A 17,763-nucleotide genomic window follows, 5' to 3' on the forward strand; every position below is an offset into this window, starting at 1 on the left:
GCGAGAACAAAATTATGTCATTTTGTTCTCGCAGCCCTGGGAGCAAGAACTTTATTCTCTGTTCTTGCGGAGTATGTTGCAGCCTTTAGAAGCAGGAAAAATTGTCAAGTGTAAGGATTTGAGCGTTTTTAACAAGTGTTAAATTGTGATGGCTAGACGATTGGGTAAGAGTATCTCCAAAATTGCAGCTCTAGAGCGGTGTTGCAAGTCTCCAGTGGTCAAAATATATCAAAAGTGCTCCAAGGAAGGAGCAGTGGTGAATCGGCAACAGGGTCATGGGGGGGCCAAGGCCCATTGATGCATGTGGGGAGCGAAGGCTGGCCTGTATGGTCCGGTCAAACAGACGAGATACTGGAGCTCAAATTGCTCAAGAAGTTAATGCTGGCTCTTATAGAAACGTGTCAGAATACACATTGCATTGCAGTTTGTTGTGTATGGGGCTGCATAGCCGAAGACCAGTCTGGATGCCCATGCTAACCACTGTCCACTGACGAAAGTGCCAACAGTAGGCAGATGAGCAAAAGAGATGGACCACGGAGCAGTGGAAGAATGTGGCCTGGTCTGATGAATCATGTTTTCTTTTACATCACGTGGATGGCCGTCTATGTCACTTATCTGGGGAACACATGGCACCAGGATGCACTATGGGAAGAAGGCAAACCAGTGGCAGCGTGATGCTTTGGGCAATGTTCTGCTGGGAAACCTTGGGTCCTGCCATCCATGTGGATGTTACTTTGACACAAACCACCTACCTAATTATGTTACAGACCTGATATCAATTAAGTTAGTCAGTTGCTAGATATTCTCCCAGCTGAATGTTTTTTTTTTTTTTTTAATTACTTGCTTTTTTCAGCCATTTGTTGCCCACTTGCCAACTGTTTTCAAGGCTGTTTTGTTTGTTGAAAGTTTTAAATGAGCTCATTAAGTGGATAAAAGTGTACAATTTCTCAGTTTTAATATTTGTTTTGTCATCTATGGTCTGTCTTGAATAAATGATTGACTCATGTGATTTGAAAGTCTTTTAGTCTTCATTTTATTTCAATTTAAAAAACGTCTCAACATTTATGGAATACGGGTTTTATATATATATATATATATATATATATATATATATATATATATATATATATATATATATATATATATATATATATATATATATATATATATATATATATATACACACACACACTTAGTAACTGTAAAAGAACTCTCCCTTTTGATCAATTTAATGCATCCTTGCTAAATAAAAGTATTAATTTCATAATAAATATTTCTAACCCCAGACTTCTGAATGGTGTATATGTTGATATACATTTACTCAACATATACATCACCTTTACATATATTTAGAGGGAGTAAAGTTTAATGCGTATTTGGCACGCTGTCTGGGGGTAGGACCCTTAAGCTCAGAATTTGGCCAGAATCTAGAGTACTCCCCACTGTATGTTAGGACTAGAAGTGTGGAAAAGGGGTGGTGGAGGGATCCTGCTATACTGTCAACGAATTGAGGCGAGACTGCTGATTTTATATATATATATATTACACCTCTTATCGCTGATTGCAGAGTGCTCTCCACTCGTGTTAATTATCTGAATGTGCTCCTCCTAAACTTTATTTATGAAACATCACATCAATTAAGAATAAATTATGAATATAAATAAAATATAATTAACTGGCTTATTAAATAAGGGCTACAATAAACCATGTAAAGATTATACACTATAATACTCAAAAAAGGAGGGGAAAAAGCCCTTTTGTCCCATGTGAAAATCCACACTTCCAATTCTGAATCACCACAAATCTTATGCCAGCTAAAGATACAAAGGCAAAGATGAAACCCAGACAAAAGCCTCAATGTTCCCTCAATTGAACCTTTCTTTGTGAATTCTGAGGTTACCATGCAATAATACAGCCAATTAGACAATCTTTAATCCACACACACTGGAATGGCACCTTCATCAATAACCACCTCTTTTTCTTCCTCCTCAGCACATTCTCTATCCTGCTTCAGTGACCTCTTGCGCTGCTCTTCTAGGAACGAACTGGAGTTGGCCGGGATACAGAACTCACGTAAGCACCGCTTGAAGTTTTCGTCCAGGAAAGCATAGAGGACAGGGTTTAAGCAACTGTTAGCATAGCCTAGAGCAATGCAGAAATGCATGGCTGCAGTTGAGGACTGGCTGGACCCAAGATCCACATGCCCCAAGGCCTGGATCAAAGCTAAGACCTGCACCGGCATCCAGCACAACACAAAAGCAGCTACCACAGACAGTACCATATAGGTGATTCTCCTCAGATTCCGGTCTTTCTCTCTTGAGCCGGACAGGAGACGGACACTGCGCAGGCGTCGTACCATCAACCCATAGCAGACGCTTATGATCACCACAGGAATCAAGAAAGAGAAGAGGAACACACACATCACAAACACAGGGCCCCAGTGTTCTTTTGGTTTAGGCAGGTTCAGTATGCACTCGGCACCTGCACAGAGATAAAGTCAGGGAATAAATCAGAAAAAGTTTTATAGTGCCATGAATTACAATGATTCATGAGTGGAATGATGAAATGGAAAGCAAATCTTCCTTTTTGGAAGTGAAAACAAGAAAGAAGAGGGGTTAAATGGATGCCTGTTACTATTCTGAAGTGCACAAAGTAATTTTCTTCTTTTTCTTTTGATAAATACAATACTGTTCAAAAGTTTGGGGTTTGTAATATTTTTGTGTTTTTTGGTCTTTTATGCTAACCAAGTAGCCTGGATGCCAGGCGAACTTAGCCCCGTCCACAACATTTTTAGGTCGGGCGGTTCGGTCTGGACTTGATCCATAGAGAAGAAAAAATGGTGTTTGGGTGGTAAAATGTGTTATTTTGGCAAGGTTGCCTGCTAAAATTGGCACCCATGGGTCTATATATCACATAATAGTCGCTTCAACCCTAGGACATAGAAAACAACCCGCGGAAAAAAACGTGGACTTGGCAACACATTGCAGTTGAGCTCTGTTGACATTTGACAACTAACGTAATGCGGCACTTCGTTGCTCTGATTGGTTGTAGGGCTATCCAATTGATGTCTTTCCTGGTTCAGTTGAAACACGCCCTATAATCACAGCCCAATGGAGCAGTGTCAGACTCATATTCTGACTAGAGTATGACCCCGTCAGGCTACTAACCAAGGCTTTATTTAATCAAAAATACATTAAAAATTGATTGTCAAATATTAATTAAAATGAACTAAAAAAAAAAAAAAAAGAACGTTTTATTTATTCCTGCGATGGCAAAGCTTCAGTGTCACGTGATCCTCCAGAAATAATTCTAATATGCTTATTTGATGTTGAAAACAGTTGTGCTACTTAACATTTTTGTGGAAACCCTAATGCATATTTTTCGGTTTAGAATAAAGGTTCAAAAGAACAGCATTTATTATAACTAGAAATCTTTTGTAATATTATAAATGTCTTTACTGTCACTTTTGATCAAATTAATCCTGAATAATAAAAGTTGTACATTTTTTATACACTTACATAATAATTTAATCATCATCGATGTACAGTCATATACGTATACATGACATGTTATTTTTTCATTTTGAATAAAAATTAGTTTGAGACCAAACAAAAATGATCAAAAACGTACAAAGTGCAACTTTAAAGGGATAATTAGAATTAGACCCCATTGACATTATACAAGCATTATACAAGCAACGGTTGGAGTTAAAAATCTTCATTTGTGTTCTACTAAAGAAACAAACACACATACATCTTGAATGCACTGGGGGTAAGCAGGTGAACTATCCATTTAAATGATGAACAAACATGCTTCGGAATGGCAGGTTGACACAGGATGATGAGAAAAGAGAGGACAAAAGTACCGTAAACATCCTCCACCTGACCCATGATCATAACAGGCAGTCCTATGGCTGATGCCAGCACCCACACAGCCACGTTGATGATCTTGGCCCGGAGCGGGGTGCGAACTGTCAGGGAGCGCACGGGGTGGCAGACGGCTATGTAGCGATCCACACTCATTATGGTCAGGGTGAAGATGCTTGTGAACATGTTGTAATAGTCAATGGCCATCACAGCCTTGCACAGAGCCAAACCAAAGGGCCAGAAACCAAGGATGACATCCGTGCCTTGGAAAGGGAGAGTGGCCAGGACTAGTGCGTCTGCCAAGGCCAGGTTAAAGATGTAAATGTTGGTGGCCGTTTTCATCTTTGTGTACCTGCAGCATGTACAAATATCACTTTGCAAAATACTTCATAGTATGTTTTTGTAAACAAAACAAATGTTAGTCATAAAATAAGAGTAATTAAAGCTGGAGTGTTTAATTTCTGAATACTATAATATAAACTGCCTGACTGTATAGTCACTGTTTGGAATTAAAGGGGTTCTTGATTATGTTTTTTACTTTTTTAACTTTAGTTATTGTGTGATGTGAGCATAAACAACATTTGCAAAGTTACGACTGCCAAAGTTCAATGCAAAGGAAGAATCACTTTCTAAGGGCTACAACATGCGGCTGGTCATAACTACAATCAGCTTCTTCCCGGGTGACATCACAAACCCTAAAATTTACATAATATAAACCCTGCCCCGGGAACACGCCACAGAGGGGTGAGGCCATACTGAGAAGAGGAAGAGTTGTTGTGGTAGAGCACATTTAGGAGTCTGCTCAAGTGTTCCATTCGTCTTTGCAAATTTTTTTGCAAAACAGTACGCAACACAAAAGCAATAGCATGTCATAAAAGCAAGATGACAACATAAGTTATAACCAAAATTAAACTAAACTATTCTATCTTGTTCTCTCTTCATGCAGCATTTTTTTGTGTGGATTTTAAACAGTGATTTTAAACTGGACAAACTGTTAACTCAGTAGTCAAATGTATTTTTTTTTTTCAAATGAGAACACTTACCAAGGAGAAATCTTTTTTGTCTTTTAATGACTTTCAAAGACTGGTGCATATTTTTATTACATCTCACCTGGATTATTGTAATGGCCTCTATATTGGTATTAGTCAGGCTTCTCTCTCCAGACTGCAGATGGTCCAAAATGCAGCAGTGAGTTTGTTGACGGGTACACAAAAGCGGGATCATAGTTCCCCTATTCTTACCTCTCTTTATTGGTGACCTGTCCAATTCAGAATTCATTTTAAGATTTTGGTGTTTGTTGTTAAATCCCTTAATGGTTTAGCACCGAAATATCTTTCTGACCTGATTAAGCCTTTTACTACGCAAAGGGCTTTAAGGTTCGCTGACCATTTGCTCTTAGTTGCGAGAAAAGTTGAAGAGCAGGGGGGACCGAGCCTTTGCCGTGGCGGCCCCGAAGTTCTGGAATAGTTCACCTCTTTATATTAGGGAGGCTAAGACACTTGCTGTTTTTAAATCTAGTTAAAAATTGTTTGACTTTTGACACTATTTGAGTACTGCTCTCTTATTGTTAACTTTGTTGTTTATTATTGTTTTGTTCTGTTTTGGCTCTTTTCCCCTATTATTGATTGTTTTTTTTTCTCTGTACAGCACTTTGATAAGCACTAGTTGTTTTTAAAATTGCTCTATAAATACATTTTGATTTGATATTATCTGGCTCTGTAAGCATCTTACAACAGTTTCCAAGCGAGCGATTTATAGAATATCATGACAGAATATACTAATCAATGACTTAAAGAATGTCCTGTTGCATTCTTGATGTTGTCACTTCTTCCTGAGTCCCTCCATCATTGTGGTTCTCCATCATACTCCGGCTTGAACATAAAAGGCTGAACATTATGATTGTCTGAACATCTGATTGTCACATTTTTTTCATTGGGTGCGTTTACATGCAAGCTTTAAGCTGATAACTCAAAAATATCTGCATGTAAACGCACCCAGTGCGTGTCAGCATGAGGTAACTGTAGCTGTTAACGCAAGCCCCACCCTCTTCTAGAAAGGGGACCGGGAGCAGCAGCTCATTTGCATATAAAGGGGCACAAAAACTGTGTTTTTGCTCACCCTCAAAAAGTAAATGGACTGCATTTATATAGCGCTTTTATCCAAAGCGCTTTACATTTTTGCCTCACATTCACCCATTCATACACCGACGGCGATGTCAGCCATGTAAGGCGCCATCCAGCTCGTCGGGAGCAGCTGGGGTTAGGTGTCTTGCTCATGGACACCTCGACACTTGGTCAGGTGGACCCGGGGATTGAACCACCAACCTTCTGGTTTGTAGACAACCTACATGAACCACTGAGCCACTGCCGCCCCAGAAGAAAAGTGATAATTTTAACATGTAAAAATTCTGTTGGATACTACTAAGATACTACTACTGTTGGAGCTAAAACTACACACTCTGGGGACATCAGATACTTATTTAAAAGAGACAAATCATCAAAAATGATTTCATTAAAAGACAAATGCTTAAAAGTCTTTGATTGGATCATTATTGCAGTGATTATGTAGTGATTATGTTTCTAGCATGTTATATTTTTGGCAACAGTTCTTCTAGCCCTTATTGATGGAGTGGGTAGCTTTTCTTGTTTTAAACAACCATGTAGGAAGAAACAACATGGCCATAAGGTCTGGACTCAGAGATGCCAATTCATGTGTGAAAATGATTCTTCATGCTCCCAACCATTCTTTCACAATGAGCCTGATGAGTCTTGAAAATGGCCATGATGTGTCTTCTTAAATGTTTTCTCAAGCATTTGCCTATTTAAATCCAAACAGCGACTTTTTTTTGTTTGGGCAGTACATATATATAAGTGAGTGTGCATTAAAATAATAATGTTTCATGCAAAACAAAATATATATCGGATTAGGATTTTAATACATAAAAAATTGTCAAATGACTAAAAAAAAAATATATTTTTTGTTTATAGGTACCAAAGCCTCTCCAAGATATTTTTTAAATAAAGTCCTTTTTAACTTGGAAACACAATATTATCATATATCGATCATCTGCCATAGTTGGAAATGTCCTGCTAGATGACATGACCTACTGACAAAGACAAGGACGAGCAACAGCATCATTCAAAAAGCAAATGACTATAGACGTAATGATGAATATTTCATCTGAATTATAAAGCAGTCATTCTTATCTTCAAATATGCAGTGATCAAATTAAATATACATTGTCTCTTTTTGGATATTAAAGAAAGCCCGTCACAAGTAGATTGACACTTTTCAGTCCAAATTCAGTGATGCTCAGAGACAGGCTGTGAATCGAAGGTAAAGAAATTGCAGGCGGTGCTTGGTAACCAGCCTAGCAACTGGTTTTAAAATAGGCCCATAGGACTATATATCAGTATGTCTGAGTAATGACCATAAATACATGAACGCATGAACACACACATTATAACGCAGAGCTTAAAGACATGTTACTTTTCCCCACATATACACACACCACAAGCATGCACAAACTATCTATAAGGATGTTTTCCCTTAAAAACATGGGGTGATGCAGCAAATCTATTTTCAGACTCGTAATTATGAGGCAGTTTTCCTTGTACATTCGATCAGCATGGAATTCCTTCATAATTATACCTTCAACAAAATACAAGCATGAGAGAGGCGAGACAAAATTGCTAGATGGCTGTGCTCGTCGTGTTAAAGCAAACGAGCAGACGAAAAGTGTGAGTCGCTAAATTAAGGGGACATTTGCCATTTTCTCTCTGCAATCAAACCTACATTAATTTATCTTTCCTCAAATTAAACATCAGCAATGGCTGAAAAAAAAGGTTTTATGATTTTAACACTCATTGTGTATCCTGTTAATGTGAACTCTTTCTGTGCTGATCGAAAAGCTGTGTCTTGGCTACAACTGTTTCATGCCAGGGAGGTTTGGAAAAGAACCAAATGTTTTTTAGCGTTGTAATGAACAAGCAGGCTTGTGACACCACGCTGGCAGTACAAGTGCTACAACGGATTAGCAAGCGTCAGAAAAAAGAAAATGGTGTTGCAAATATTTCACTGTATTAATGTACAGTTCAGGGTTGCAGGTCTGATCTGGTGAAAAAGAAAACAATGCTAAATGCAATTAATAACATAGCCATATAATTGTTTCAATCATTTTAAAAGGGAGGAGAAAACGCTTATATCTTTTTTTTCTCCATTCAATCAAACTACTCTGTATTTGGATGAAAATATTTGGGTAAATAATTGGGTAAAAGTAAATCAAATTAGGAAACTTTTTTATAACCAATTGTTCTGTGTTGGCATGAAATCTGAGTGCTCTAACAAATCCAGCTGAGAACCACCCACTATAAAATAAACATTCCCAGAAGGTTAGGTATTGGTTTTCCTGCAAATAACCAAATGAGAACCATATATTAACGTTAGGTTAATATTCTGTGTTTGCTTGGCACTGCTCTAACTGAAAATATGAATCATAAGAAACATTTCAAATAATATCCCAAGTTAAAGTAATATTGCAAAAAAGTTAAAACATGATTAAGGTTTTTAACCCTATAAAGCCTACAGTATCATATTTGATTAATGAATTTCTAAAGCTTTTAAATATCAAAATGATTAAAACTTCTTTAGTTCACACTTTTTAGCAAGTAAGACTGTGGTCTTTTTGCTGAGAAATCATTTTTAAATCATACTTTACATAAATATTCTTTTCTATTGTCAGTAGAGATGCTCTGGTACTATTTCTTCGCTGATACCGATAGCCGATTAGCCACCAGGGGCTCGTTCTTCGTACGTCGTTAACTGGATTTGATTGTTGAGGATTTGGCTTGATCTCGGATTGTTTGGTTCTTCGAAGCTCATCCCGGACTTGCTGTCATAACAACAGGTCTGTTAGCTTAAACCTGCTCGGGAGCTTATTTCATGTAAACAGGATTAGATCGCATCTTGAGTTGATACTAAAAAAATCTGTCCCAGCCACTGCTACTTTATTACAAGAATTCATTACTGAATTTTAATGTTGTGTAAAATTTGTGTATAATACCATAGAGACAGTCACTTGATTGAGAGATTTATTTATGAATTGTGATGGAATAATTACTTTTTAGTTGTATTGGAGGTTCACACACATTGTGCAGTTAATCTTTGTCGTGCATTAATGTGAATGATGACGGATAATATGGGAGTGGCTTGATGCAACGCAAGAGATGCAGATCATTTGATCTTGACTGTTAAGAAACTTTTATTAACATTGTCACATAACAAATTTGCTTCAAAATGAATTAAAAATTAAATTACAACATTAAAATAAAAATGTAAAGTGTGTACAAATATTATAAAATCGTGAATATAAATAATTGGGAATCATGTTCATCAAAACAGTGCACATTTAATTTATCTAACTTTTATGTTGGTTTGGTCATTTGTCTGTTTCATTATAAAGGTCCAGAAATTAGTATTTTCTTCTTTTCTTTTCTTTGACAAGTATTTTGCCAGGTGGCTTTTTTAATGAAATTTAATGAAATTATAAATATATGATGTCATTACGTTGTCTTGACGCCAGCCAATCGCTGCATTGCTGATCGTGGTTTCGAGTATCGATGCATCTGCCCTCTTCAGGGAACACAGGCACGAGCAGTGATCTCAGATAATTTAATCCAGATATATTAATCCAATCCGCTAATTCGTTTAAAGAGCCAAATTAGCTAGAGATCAGTTATCAGGATTAAAAGATCTGGGATCTGTAAAATCATCTCGAATGTATTAAGCGAGGTACAAAGAACGGGCCCCTGTATTCAAACATACATAGTAAATAAGCGCATTTCTAGTTTTATATATATATATATATATATATATATATATATATATATATATATAGATAGATAGATAGATAGATAGATAGATAGATAGATAGATAGATAGATAGATAGATAGATAGATAGATAGATAGATAGATAGATAGATAGATAGATAGATATAGATAGAACTATGTATATTGGAAAGCTTATCAAAGGTAAATACAAGATTAAGTGACATTATATACAGGGTGTTTTATTGATGTCTTTAGTTGTACTGCATCCTACAACATGTTCATGCATGTCCACTAGAGGTCGTCTTTTCAAAACAAAGGCATAGTTTTATGGCGCTATGTTTGAGTGCAGTATCTTGGGACATGTGGTCTTCACCTCACAGCCGGTGGAAAATAGGACTCAAGCAGAAATCATGTTCATGGATGCGGTTATTAACGTTACTGTAGTATGAAGTGGAGCAGGACCGAGTGTTGTGGAGCTGAGCACGGATGCTGGAGCGATTGTTACACAAATACCCGCCTCGTGAGCACCGGGACTTTTATTATGACGGGACACAGTCACCGGGCCCCTGCACTTCCACATTTCCGGTCATGATTATAAGGTAAAGCAGCTCTGTTTATCATATTAGATATTATATTTAAGTCTGTTTAAAATTATGTTATGGCAATACTCTGTGCAATCGCTCGCCGCTGCTGTGCCATGTTCACACTGTTAAGAGTAAAGCGCTTCTGCCAAATAAAACCGAGGGTAACGCAGATATGACGCTAATAACAGGCGACTCCCTCAAACGCTATGCTGACACGTCCCGGGTCCTTGGTTAAAATAGCAATTATCTCAGAATTTACAAATAGTTGGAAACATTTGGGATATTGCAAGTACTGAACTGAACACTGGCCTAGTGGTTTTTGGATATTTTACTGCAAAAATACTACATAGTGCACCTTTAAAGTGGAAGAAAAGATTTGCTGCCGATTGAAATGAGGCGCTACAGCATCACATAAGAGTGTCAAAATGGCATTTATTATTTTAATTTTGTGCGGTCTTTCTGGAAGCCAACACAGAAGTGACTTTAACTGCAATTCATCAACTGGCCGCTGAAGACAAGCTCCAAAAGGAAGTCAAATCTGTATCTCCCCATGTTAAAATGACCAACTTTACAGCAGAAAAAAATATTTTTACAGCCTGGTACAAAAAGTGGTTTTGGTCTATATAGCTAATTTTGCCCTTCATGACAACTGTGAGGGGGTTCATTTTTTAATGACTCATCCGTTTATATTATATTAAGCCTTACATTTCTGCATAATTAAGGGCGTGGCACTTGAGTGACAGGTGGATTGTCCTTTGTCTGCTGTCTGTTAGTCATTACGTCACCTCAGCTCCACCCACATATCGCCTCTTTGCACATTTTTGGTTATTCAGGAGTGTTGGGCTCTGACACACTACCAAGATGGCGATGGCCAGCTCTGCCCACTTTGGGCTTCAAATATGCTCTACAGAATTTTTCCACCTCTGGCTGATAGTGAAAATAATTGCTTTTATTTTAATAATACAGATTATTGGCTGGTGCATCTGTAATTGTTTCAAGACAAACATTTGCTGGACTGAAGTCATTTGGGTTTACCTGATTATATCCATGCATAAGTTTAGATTAAAAAGAAAATCACATTAACTTAGAAATAGTATCAAATGCAATAGGCTCTCTCAAGCATCATTGCATTTTATGATTTGCCCCTTATTAATACTAGAGAGCTTTGATCATAAAACATTATCTTACTCAATTTTAAGCAAGTAGTTTGCTATACTGTTAAAAAAAGCTCATTGATTTACGTTACATGCAGAATTTCATATTATTTTTTTGTCATATAAATAACATCTGCACCAAATTGCATATTGTGAATAAAATTGAGCAGTTATTTTCTTTCTCTAGTGTGAGTATCCTGTTCATCTCACTATATTACTATATGGGCCATATAGCCTGATGTATCAAATATCATACAGGATATAAAACAAATTATGTTCCATTTCAAAAGATCACGTTTTTTCTCCCTATATTATTTCACAGTGCTAACTTTATAACCCCACTCGCCGCTTTAAACTGGCTCTCCTCATGACCATAGATCATAAATATATAGACATCACATCTCACTTTAGTCTGGCACATACACAAAGTTATTAAGCAGATCGAACACTTATTATTCTCACCTGATAATTACATACATGACCAGACAGTTCCCCACGAGCCCCACCACGCACACGATCAAGTAGACCACGACGACGGTGATCTTTGCGCTCCTATGCAGCGGTTCTTCTACATTAATTAGCTCACTTAAATTCCCCTGAAAACGCGAGTCGTTGAACATCTGTTGGACCTCGGACAACTCGAGCAACTCCATCGTGAAGAGAGCGCCTAAAACTGATAAAGAGAATATAGAACACAAACAAAAACTTGTACATGTCTCATCGGGTTTAAACGACGAACACACATTTCTTAATCCGTATATCCTCTCTGAGGGAGTAGTATTGTAAAGTAGGTTACTCACCTCATGAAAGCGCAAACCAAGCTTAAAGTATGCGACGCTGTCCGATGAAATTGCAGAGAGATGGGTCCATTTTAACTCAAGACAAAAGAACATTCATTCTCAGCGAGACCGATAAGCCCGCTGTTCACTTCGCGGCTCGCGCACGTTAGGAATGTAATCAAACATTGCGCGTGCGCGTGAGATTGCGTGTGTACAAGTTTAGCTCCAGGGCTGGTTGCTACACTTTTCATTTCTTGTTGAATATCTCTGGTGGAACAATAACCTAGGTAGGTACAGCTAGCTAAAAACACATTTAATGTCACAAAATATTTGATTTTTGATAGTCTACATAATTAATCTTAAATATCTTCACAATCTTTTTAAAATGGTAAAACAAAATGTTTAATAAATTTTTAACAATCTTTAAGAACTGTATATATGGTAGTAACAGTTAGGATTAGAGTATTCAATGCATGCATGTGGAAGCAAAGTTGAACTTCCCCGATACAGAATTACCAGTATAGCCAATATTGGACTGTTATGACCATATTTTTGACCAGGTTGAAAGATTGCAGTGTTTTAAATAAGTTTCATCTATGGAGACACAGAGCCAAACGTGCATTAAAATAATTAAGTCTAAAAGTTATGAATGGATGATCTTATTTCTCAGTGTCTTGAACAAAAAATCCCATATAAATTTAGCATAAAAGAATTACATGTAGTCTTTGATGTCCTTGATGCAATCTGCCATCTTGGGAAAGCTGTCAAGTTTCATCTGGTCTGGAGGAAATATAGAGCTATTTGTCTTCTGCATAACAATGAAAGCTAAAGGCTAATGCCGCCTAAAAGGAGCATGTATAAAGAGTGTGTATTGCTTTATACAAAGAGAAACTGTCCTCTGCTGAAGGGCATTGCATTGCATTGCAAACTTTGCTGTGGAATTCACCACAGATAGGTGAAATAATATTTCAGAACTAAAAATTCAGCCAAACAATAGGTGGATAATATAGGTCAAATATAGAGATCTGGATGCGGCACTGACTGAGACTATGATATTATAATGAAAATCATGGAGCATAATTCAATTAAAGGCCATTAGGCTATGTCTTCCGTTGAGATTAGCTATTGGTGGCATAATGACACAGAGACATAATGAGGAATAAAACTAAGCTGCTTTCGAAATAATAGTAGCTTTATACTTTAAGAATCTTTTCTTGCCCTATGCTGTGCAGCATTTAACGCGCACAGCTAGATAAAACACTCACATATAACCTTGAGAGGAAAATTTACAATGCCTTTGCCGGTGCCATCTTATTTACAGTGAAAGCCTTTACTCATGGCTGTTGGTGATGCAGTATGACAGAGAGAGAGAGAGAGAGAGAGAGAGAGAGAGAGAGAGAGAGAGAGAGAGAGAGAGAGAGAGAGAGAGAGAGAGAGAGAGAGAGAGAGAGAGAGAGAGAGAGGTGAAGCTGGAAGTGAAGTGAAGCTGGAGAATATTTATGGTGATGTTGTGCTGTGGGCTACAGCGTGTTTATAAGGCAGCACACTCGGGTAACAAAACTGCAGCTCGTGTTGGAGATAAATGAGGGGATATTTTGTATCCCTATGGAGAACATTCGCTGATATGTGAAGCAATCAATTTTTGACCTGCACTCACAAAACAACAGCTCTGAAAAGCAGAGGTTGGAAGACTCAGAGCGATGCCAGGGACAAAATGAGCCAATGAGCTGGAGAGGAACAGGAAATGAGAGCAGTGACAGGCAAGAAACGATGTGGTGACAGCAGGTGGAGGAGAAACAAAAGAGATATAAAAAAAAAAAACGAGTAATGTGAAATGGACTCTGGGAATTGTTCTTCTCTTCCTAAAAGCCAGCACACTCATGCATGCATATATATATATATATATATATATATATATATATATATATATATATCCATGAGTGTGCCTTGAAGCATGTGTGTTTATAACGGTATTTGGGTTCAAAACAGAAACAAAACTTTAATATCTTTTCGTCTCAAAAGAGATTATGCATGCGATTAGACGAACAAAAAGTTACCCCTGTGTAGGAGAATCACCATTAAATCGCCTTTAAATGCCCTCCAGTGCAATTGAATGAGGAGTAATGGCTAATAGAAACACGTAGAAAGTCTGAGATAATGAAATTCACAATACCAGTGACCTGAATGCTCAATAAAACCACGTCCTTAAGAGTTCCGCATGGAATGAAGCAATCATTGTAGATTTAAGAAGGGGGAAATCGTAACACGCTCAATAACTCAAATGAGAAGTAATGATTAAACTTAATCAGCATAGCATGTTCAGTAAGACACTTTATTTGACAGAGAAAGAAAGCCATTTTACCAAAGTGTCTTTAAGATCTCTGAAATAACTTTTTGGTCAGCATTTTGATGTTCTGACGTTCTAAAATGAACTTGAATGAGATCAATAAGCTTCTAGAAAGGTAATTGTTAATGCAGAACTTAATTATGGCTGCTATACAATTCTAAACTAAGTTAAAGGGATAGTTCACCCCAAAATTAAAATTTGGTGTTTATCTGCTTCCCCCAGGGCATCCAAGATGTATGTGTGTTTGTTTCTTCAGTAGAACACAAATGAAGATTTTTAACTCCAACCGTTGCTCTTATAATGCATGTCAATGGTCTAATTCTAATTAGAACTATCCCTTTAACACCTTTTAGATGTATACTTGTTTTGTGAATGTACACCGACATCAGTTGCTATAATGACCTTGTTCTTTCCCTTCGAATATATTTATATGAGATATTATAATAGAATTAGAGAGCTTTTTGAGCTTGTAGTGTTACATGTCTACTTCTAAATTAAGAGAATGGGTTAAAGGATTTTTACTCAAAAATTTAAATTCTGTTATCATTTACGAACCCTCAAATTGTTCCAAACCTGTACACATTTATTTGATCTGATGAACACAAAGTAGGCTAACATATTTTGAAGAATGTGGGAAATTGTATTTTTTTTTCTTCCTATAATGGAAGTCAATGGTGCCCCAAAGCAGCCTGATTACAAACTTTCTTTAAAATATCTTCCTTTGTGTTCAGCAGAACAAAGAAATATATACAAGTTTGGAACAACCTGAGGGTGATTAAATAATGACAGAATTTCATTGTTGGGTGAATTATCCCTTTAATGTCAAGAAAACGACAACATGATATTACCCTGCCCTCTTCTGGTAATATTAGGTATTATGGAAGAGCTATTTTAAATTAGCATATTATTCAATCCCTGAACCTCTGGCTTTATTTATTTATTTATTTATTTATTTATTTATTTATTTATTTATTTATTTATTTATTTATTATTTTGTGCCAATGATTTTAAATAATTTTGTATGTTTAATAAAAAAGGGAAGGGCCTGAACTAATTTTCCCCCATAGGCCCTACATACAATTTTAAATGGGAGGGGGGGGGGGGGGGTAATAAACGTACTGAACAGTGCAACTCTTCATGCACATTTATTAATCAATAACATCGAAAACAAGCATATAAGGATTTTATGCCAATGTTTTAGTTTTAGTTTCAAGCTTTAAAGCGAATATACAAACACTTCCAAACCACATAGCGAGAGATAAAAATGATAATAAGCTATATTTACACACGACCATTCATGTAATGTACATAGATATTTAAACTTCAAGACATTTTTCTTTTTAAATTTGCGTTCTTTAAACGTGTGGAATATTGCTGAAAAGCAAAATTAAGTGCTAAAATGAGTCCAAAGTCACACCCTGCAGTAAGAGTTCATTAGCTTCTGCACCATTTCAGATTGAATTAGGCTACTTATATGACTATGACCTTTGAGTTAAACAGTACTTTTATGATGTTGCTATGGGCTCTTGGACCTCATTGATGAAGATGTGAGGGTAGGCTACAAAAAAGGTTTCAGCACTCCAGCATTTTCTTAAACGCCTTTCTGAAACTGTCGTCTAAGAACGCGTAAAGGAACGGATTGAGACACGAGTTTGCATAACTTAGTCCCGTGATAAAATAAGAGATACCTATAACCAACGGGGTGGTGGGTAAGTCTGAGGTGAGGGCGACCACTGTACTCAGGTGGAAGGGTGTCCAACAAAACAAGCAAACGGCAAGCACGACGAAGACCATCATTGTGACTCGTTTCTTGGCTTTGTCCAGAGCCTTGCCATTGGAGCTAAGTCGCGTGCGCCTCAGCTTGTACAGCATCACGCTATAGAGGATGCAAATGGTCGATACGGGGATGACAAACCCGAGGACCAGCGTGTAGATACGGCTGGCTTTGAACCAGAAACTCTCAGGGCTCGGGAAACTCAAAACGCAGCTCTTGCGGCTCTCCGCGTCGTCGGGACTCACGTAAATACCGGCGAAAACGGTGAAGGGCATCACGATGAGGATGACCAGAACCCAAACGCTTAGGCTGACCGTCTTGGCTAACCTGTAGGTCCGGTGGGGCATCCGTTTGGAGCGCAAAGTGGAAACCACGACCAGATAGCGGTCCACACTCATCACAGTCAAGAAGTAGATGCTGGAGAAGATGTTGTAATGGTCTATGGACAGGATAACTTTGCATAAAATCTCTCCAAACGGCCAGTAGTTTAACAGGTGCTCGGCGATATTGATGGGCAATACCAAAGTGAAAAGGTCGTCGGCGATGGCCAAATTCAAAATGAATAAGTTGGTGACTGTTTTCATTTTAGGCGCCTTCAAGATCACGTAAATGACAGCGGTGTTGCCCGTGAGTCCCACGGCGCAGATGATTGAGTAAATAACCGGTAGCCAGATGTAGAAGTCAGGGTAGAACATCCACGTTGGAGTAGTGCAGTTGGTTTGGTTATAATCCGGACTGGTCAGGTTGCATGAAGATTGCATTGTTTTATTGTCCCTTGTGTCTTTGAATTATATTATAATCAGAACCTATAAAAAGTCGATTCAAAAGCAAAACTTTATTAGGCTACAGAAGAAAAATGCAACTGTGCATTTTTTCTTCACAGGAGTCAATGTATGTAATTATTTTAGTTTATTCATTACATACATAAATTGTATCTAAACTATGTATTTTGTAGATTTTCTTGTTAGTTTGAATACATAATGTTAGCTGTGCATTAAAAAACATATGTTATGTATAATTTCACCAAATAGAAAATGAATTGAAGTCAATATAAAAACTGAGGATTAGTAGGCTACCTTACCTGACAGATCCAGACAAACAGGATCTTCTGCTGGTCTGTGGCTCTATTGGTGTTCAATGGACACTTTGCGGTAAATGGCAGAGCGCATCGCTTTTACGCGCTCGATTTTTCAAGTATGACGTAAGACAGACCTCCAATAGTCTCTCGCATATCATTTCCTGTACTGTCCAGCAGGAAACACAATTCACGAAGTGCAATTCATCCAGTTGATCTAAAACAAATGACTGTAGCCTATATGATTCATTTTTGGACACTTTTGGAGTCAAAAGAGCAAGTGTCAAACGCCAGAACTTAAACATAAGTAAATTAGTTGTTCTGTAATACAATAAACGAAAATAGTAAAATAAA

The 17,763-nt window shown here is 37.4% G+C and overlaps 2 protein-coding genes across 3 annotated transcripts in view; both read right to left on the bottom strand.

Moving 5' to 3' along the window:
* The window catches only part of LOC137078534 (delta-type opioid receptor-like), a 36,737-nt gene extending 24,360 nt beyond the window's left edge, over positions 1–12,377 (bottom strand). The window contains exons 1-4 of one of the 2 annotated variants that reach the window (XM_067445893.1): positions 12,235–12,377; positions 11,897–12,107; positions 3,866–4,218; positions 1,614–2,481 (exon numbers count right to left, since the gene is read on the bottom strand). In XM_067445893.1, the coding sequence (XP_067301994.1) occupies positions 1,931–2,481; positions 3,866–4,218; positions 11,897–12,087 (1,095 nt within the window). In that variant the 5' untranslated portion in view covers positions 12,088–12,107; positions 12,235–12,377 and the 3' untranslated portion in view covers positions 1,614–1,930. Of the gene's footprint in view, positions 1–1,613; positions 2,482–3,865; positions 4,219–11,896; positions 12,108–12,234 lie in introns of those variants that run through there. The other variant, XM_067445892.1, reaches the window with a different exon arrangement.
* Positions 12,378–16,036: 3,659 nt separating this feature from the next.
* On the bottom strand, positions 16,037–17,136 carry LOC137079264 (G protein-coupled receptor 8). Its single transcript, XM_067447233.1, has one exon. It carries the CDS (start codon positions 17,093–17,095, stop codon positions 16,133–16,135), a length of 963 nt encoding a protein of 320 aa, XP_067303334.1. The 5' UTR covers positions 17,096–17,136; the 3' UTR covers positions 16,037–16,132.
* Positions 17,137–17,763: the final 627 nt, after the last annotated feature.

The sequence above is a fragment of the Pseudorasbora parva genome, chromosome 6 (genome assembly GCF_024679245.1).
Source record: "Pseudorasbora parva isolate DD20220531a chromosome 6, ASM2467924v1, whole genome shotgun sequence".
NCBI classification, from domain to species: Eukaryota; Metazoa; Chordata; class Actinopteri; order Cypriniformes; family Gobionidae; genus Pseudorasbora; species Pseudorasbora parva.

Bases quoted from the DNA above. Each gene is read 5' to 3' on its own strand.
- LOC137079264 (XM_067447233.1), bottom strand. From the start codon at position 17,095: ATGCAATCTTCATGCAACCTGACCAGTCCGGATTATAACCAAACCAAC.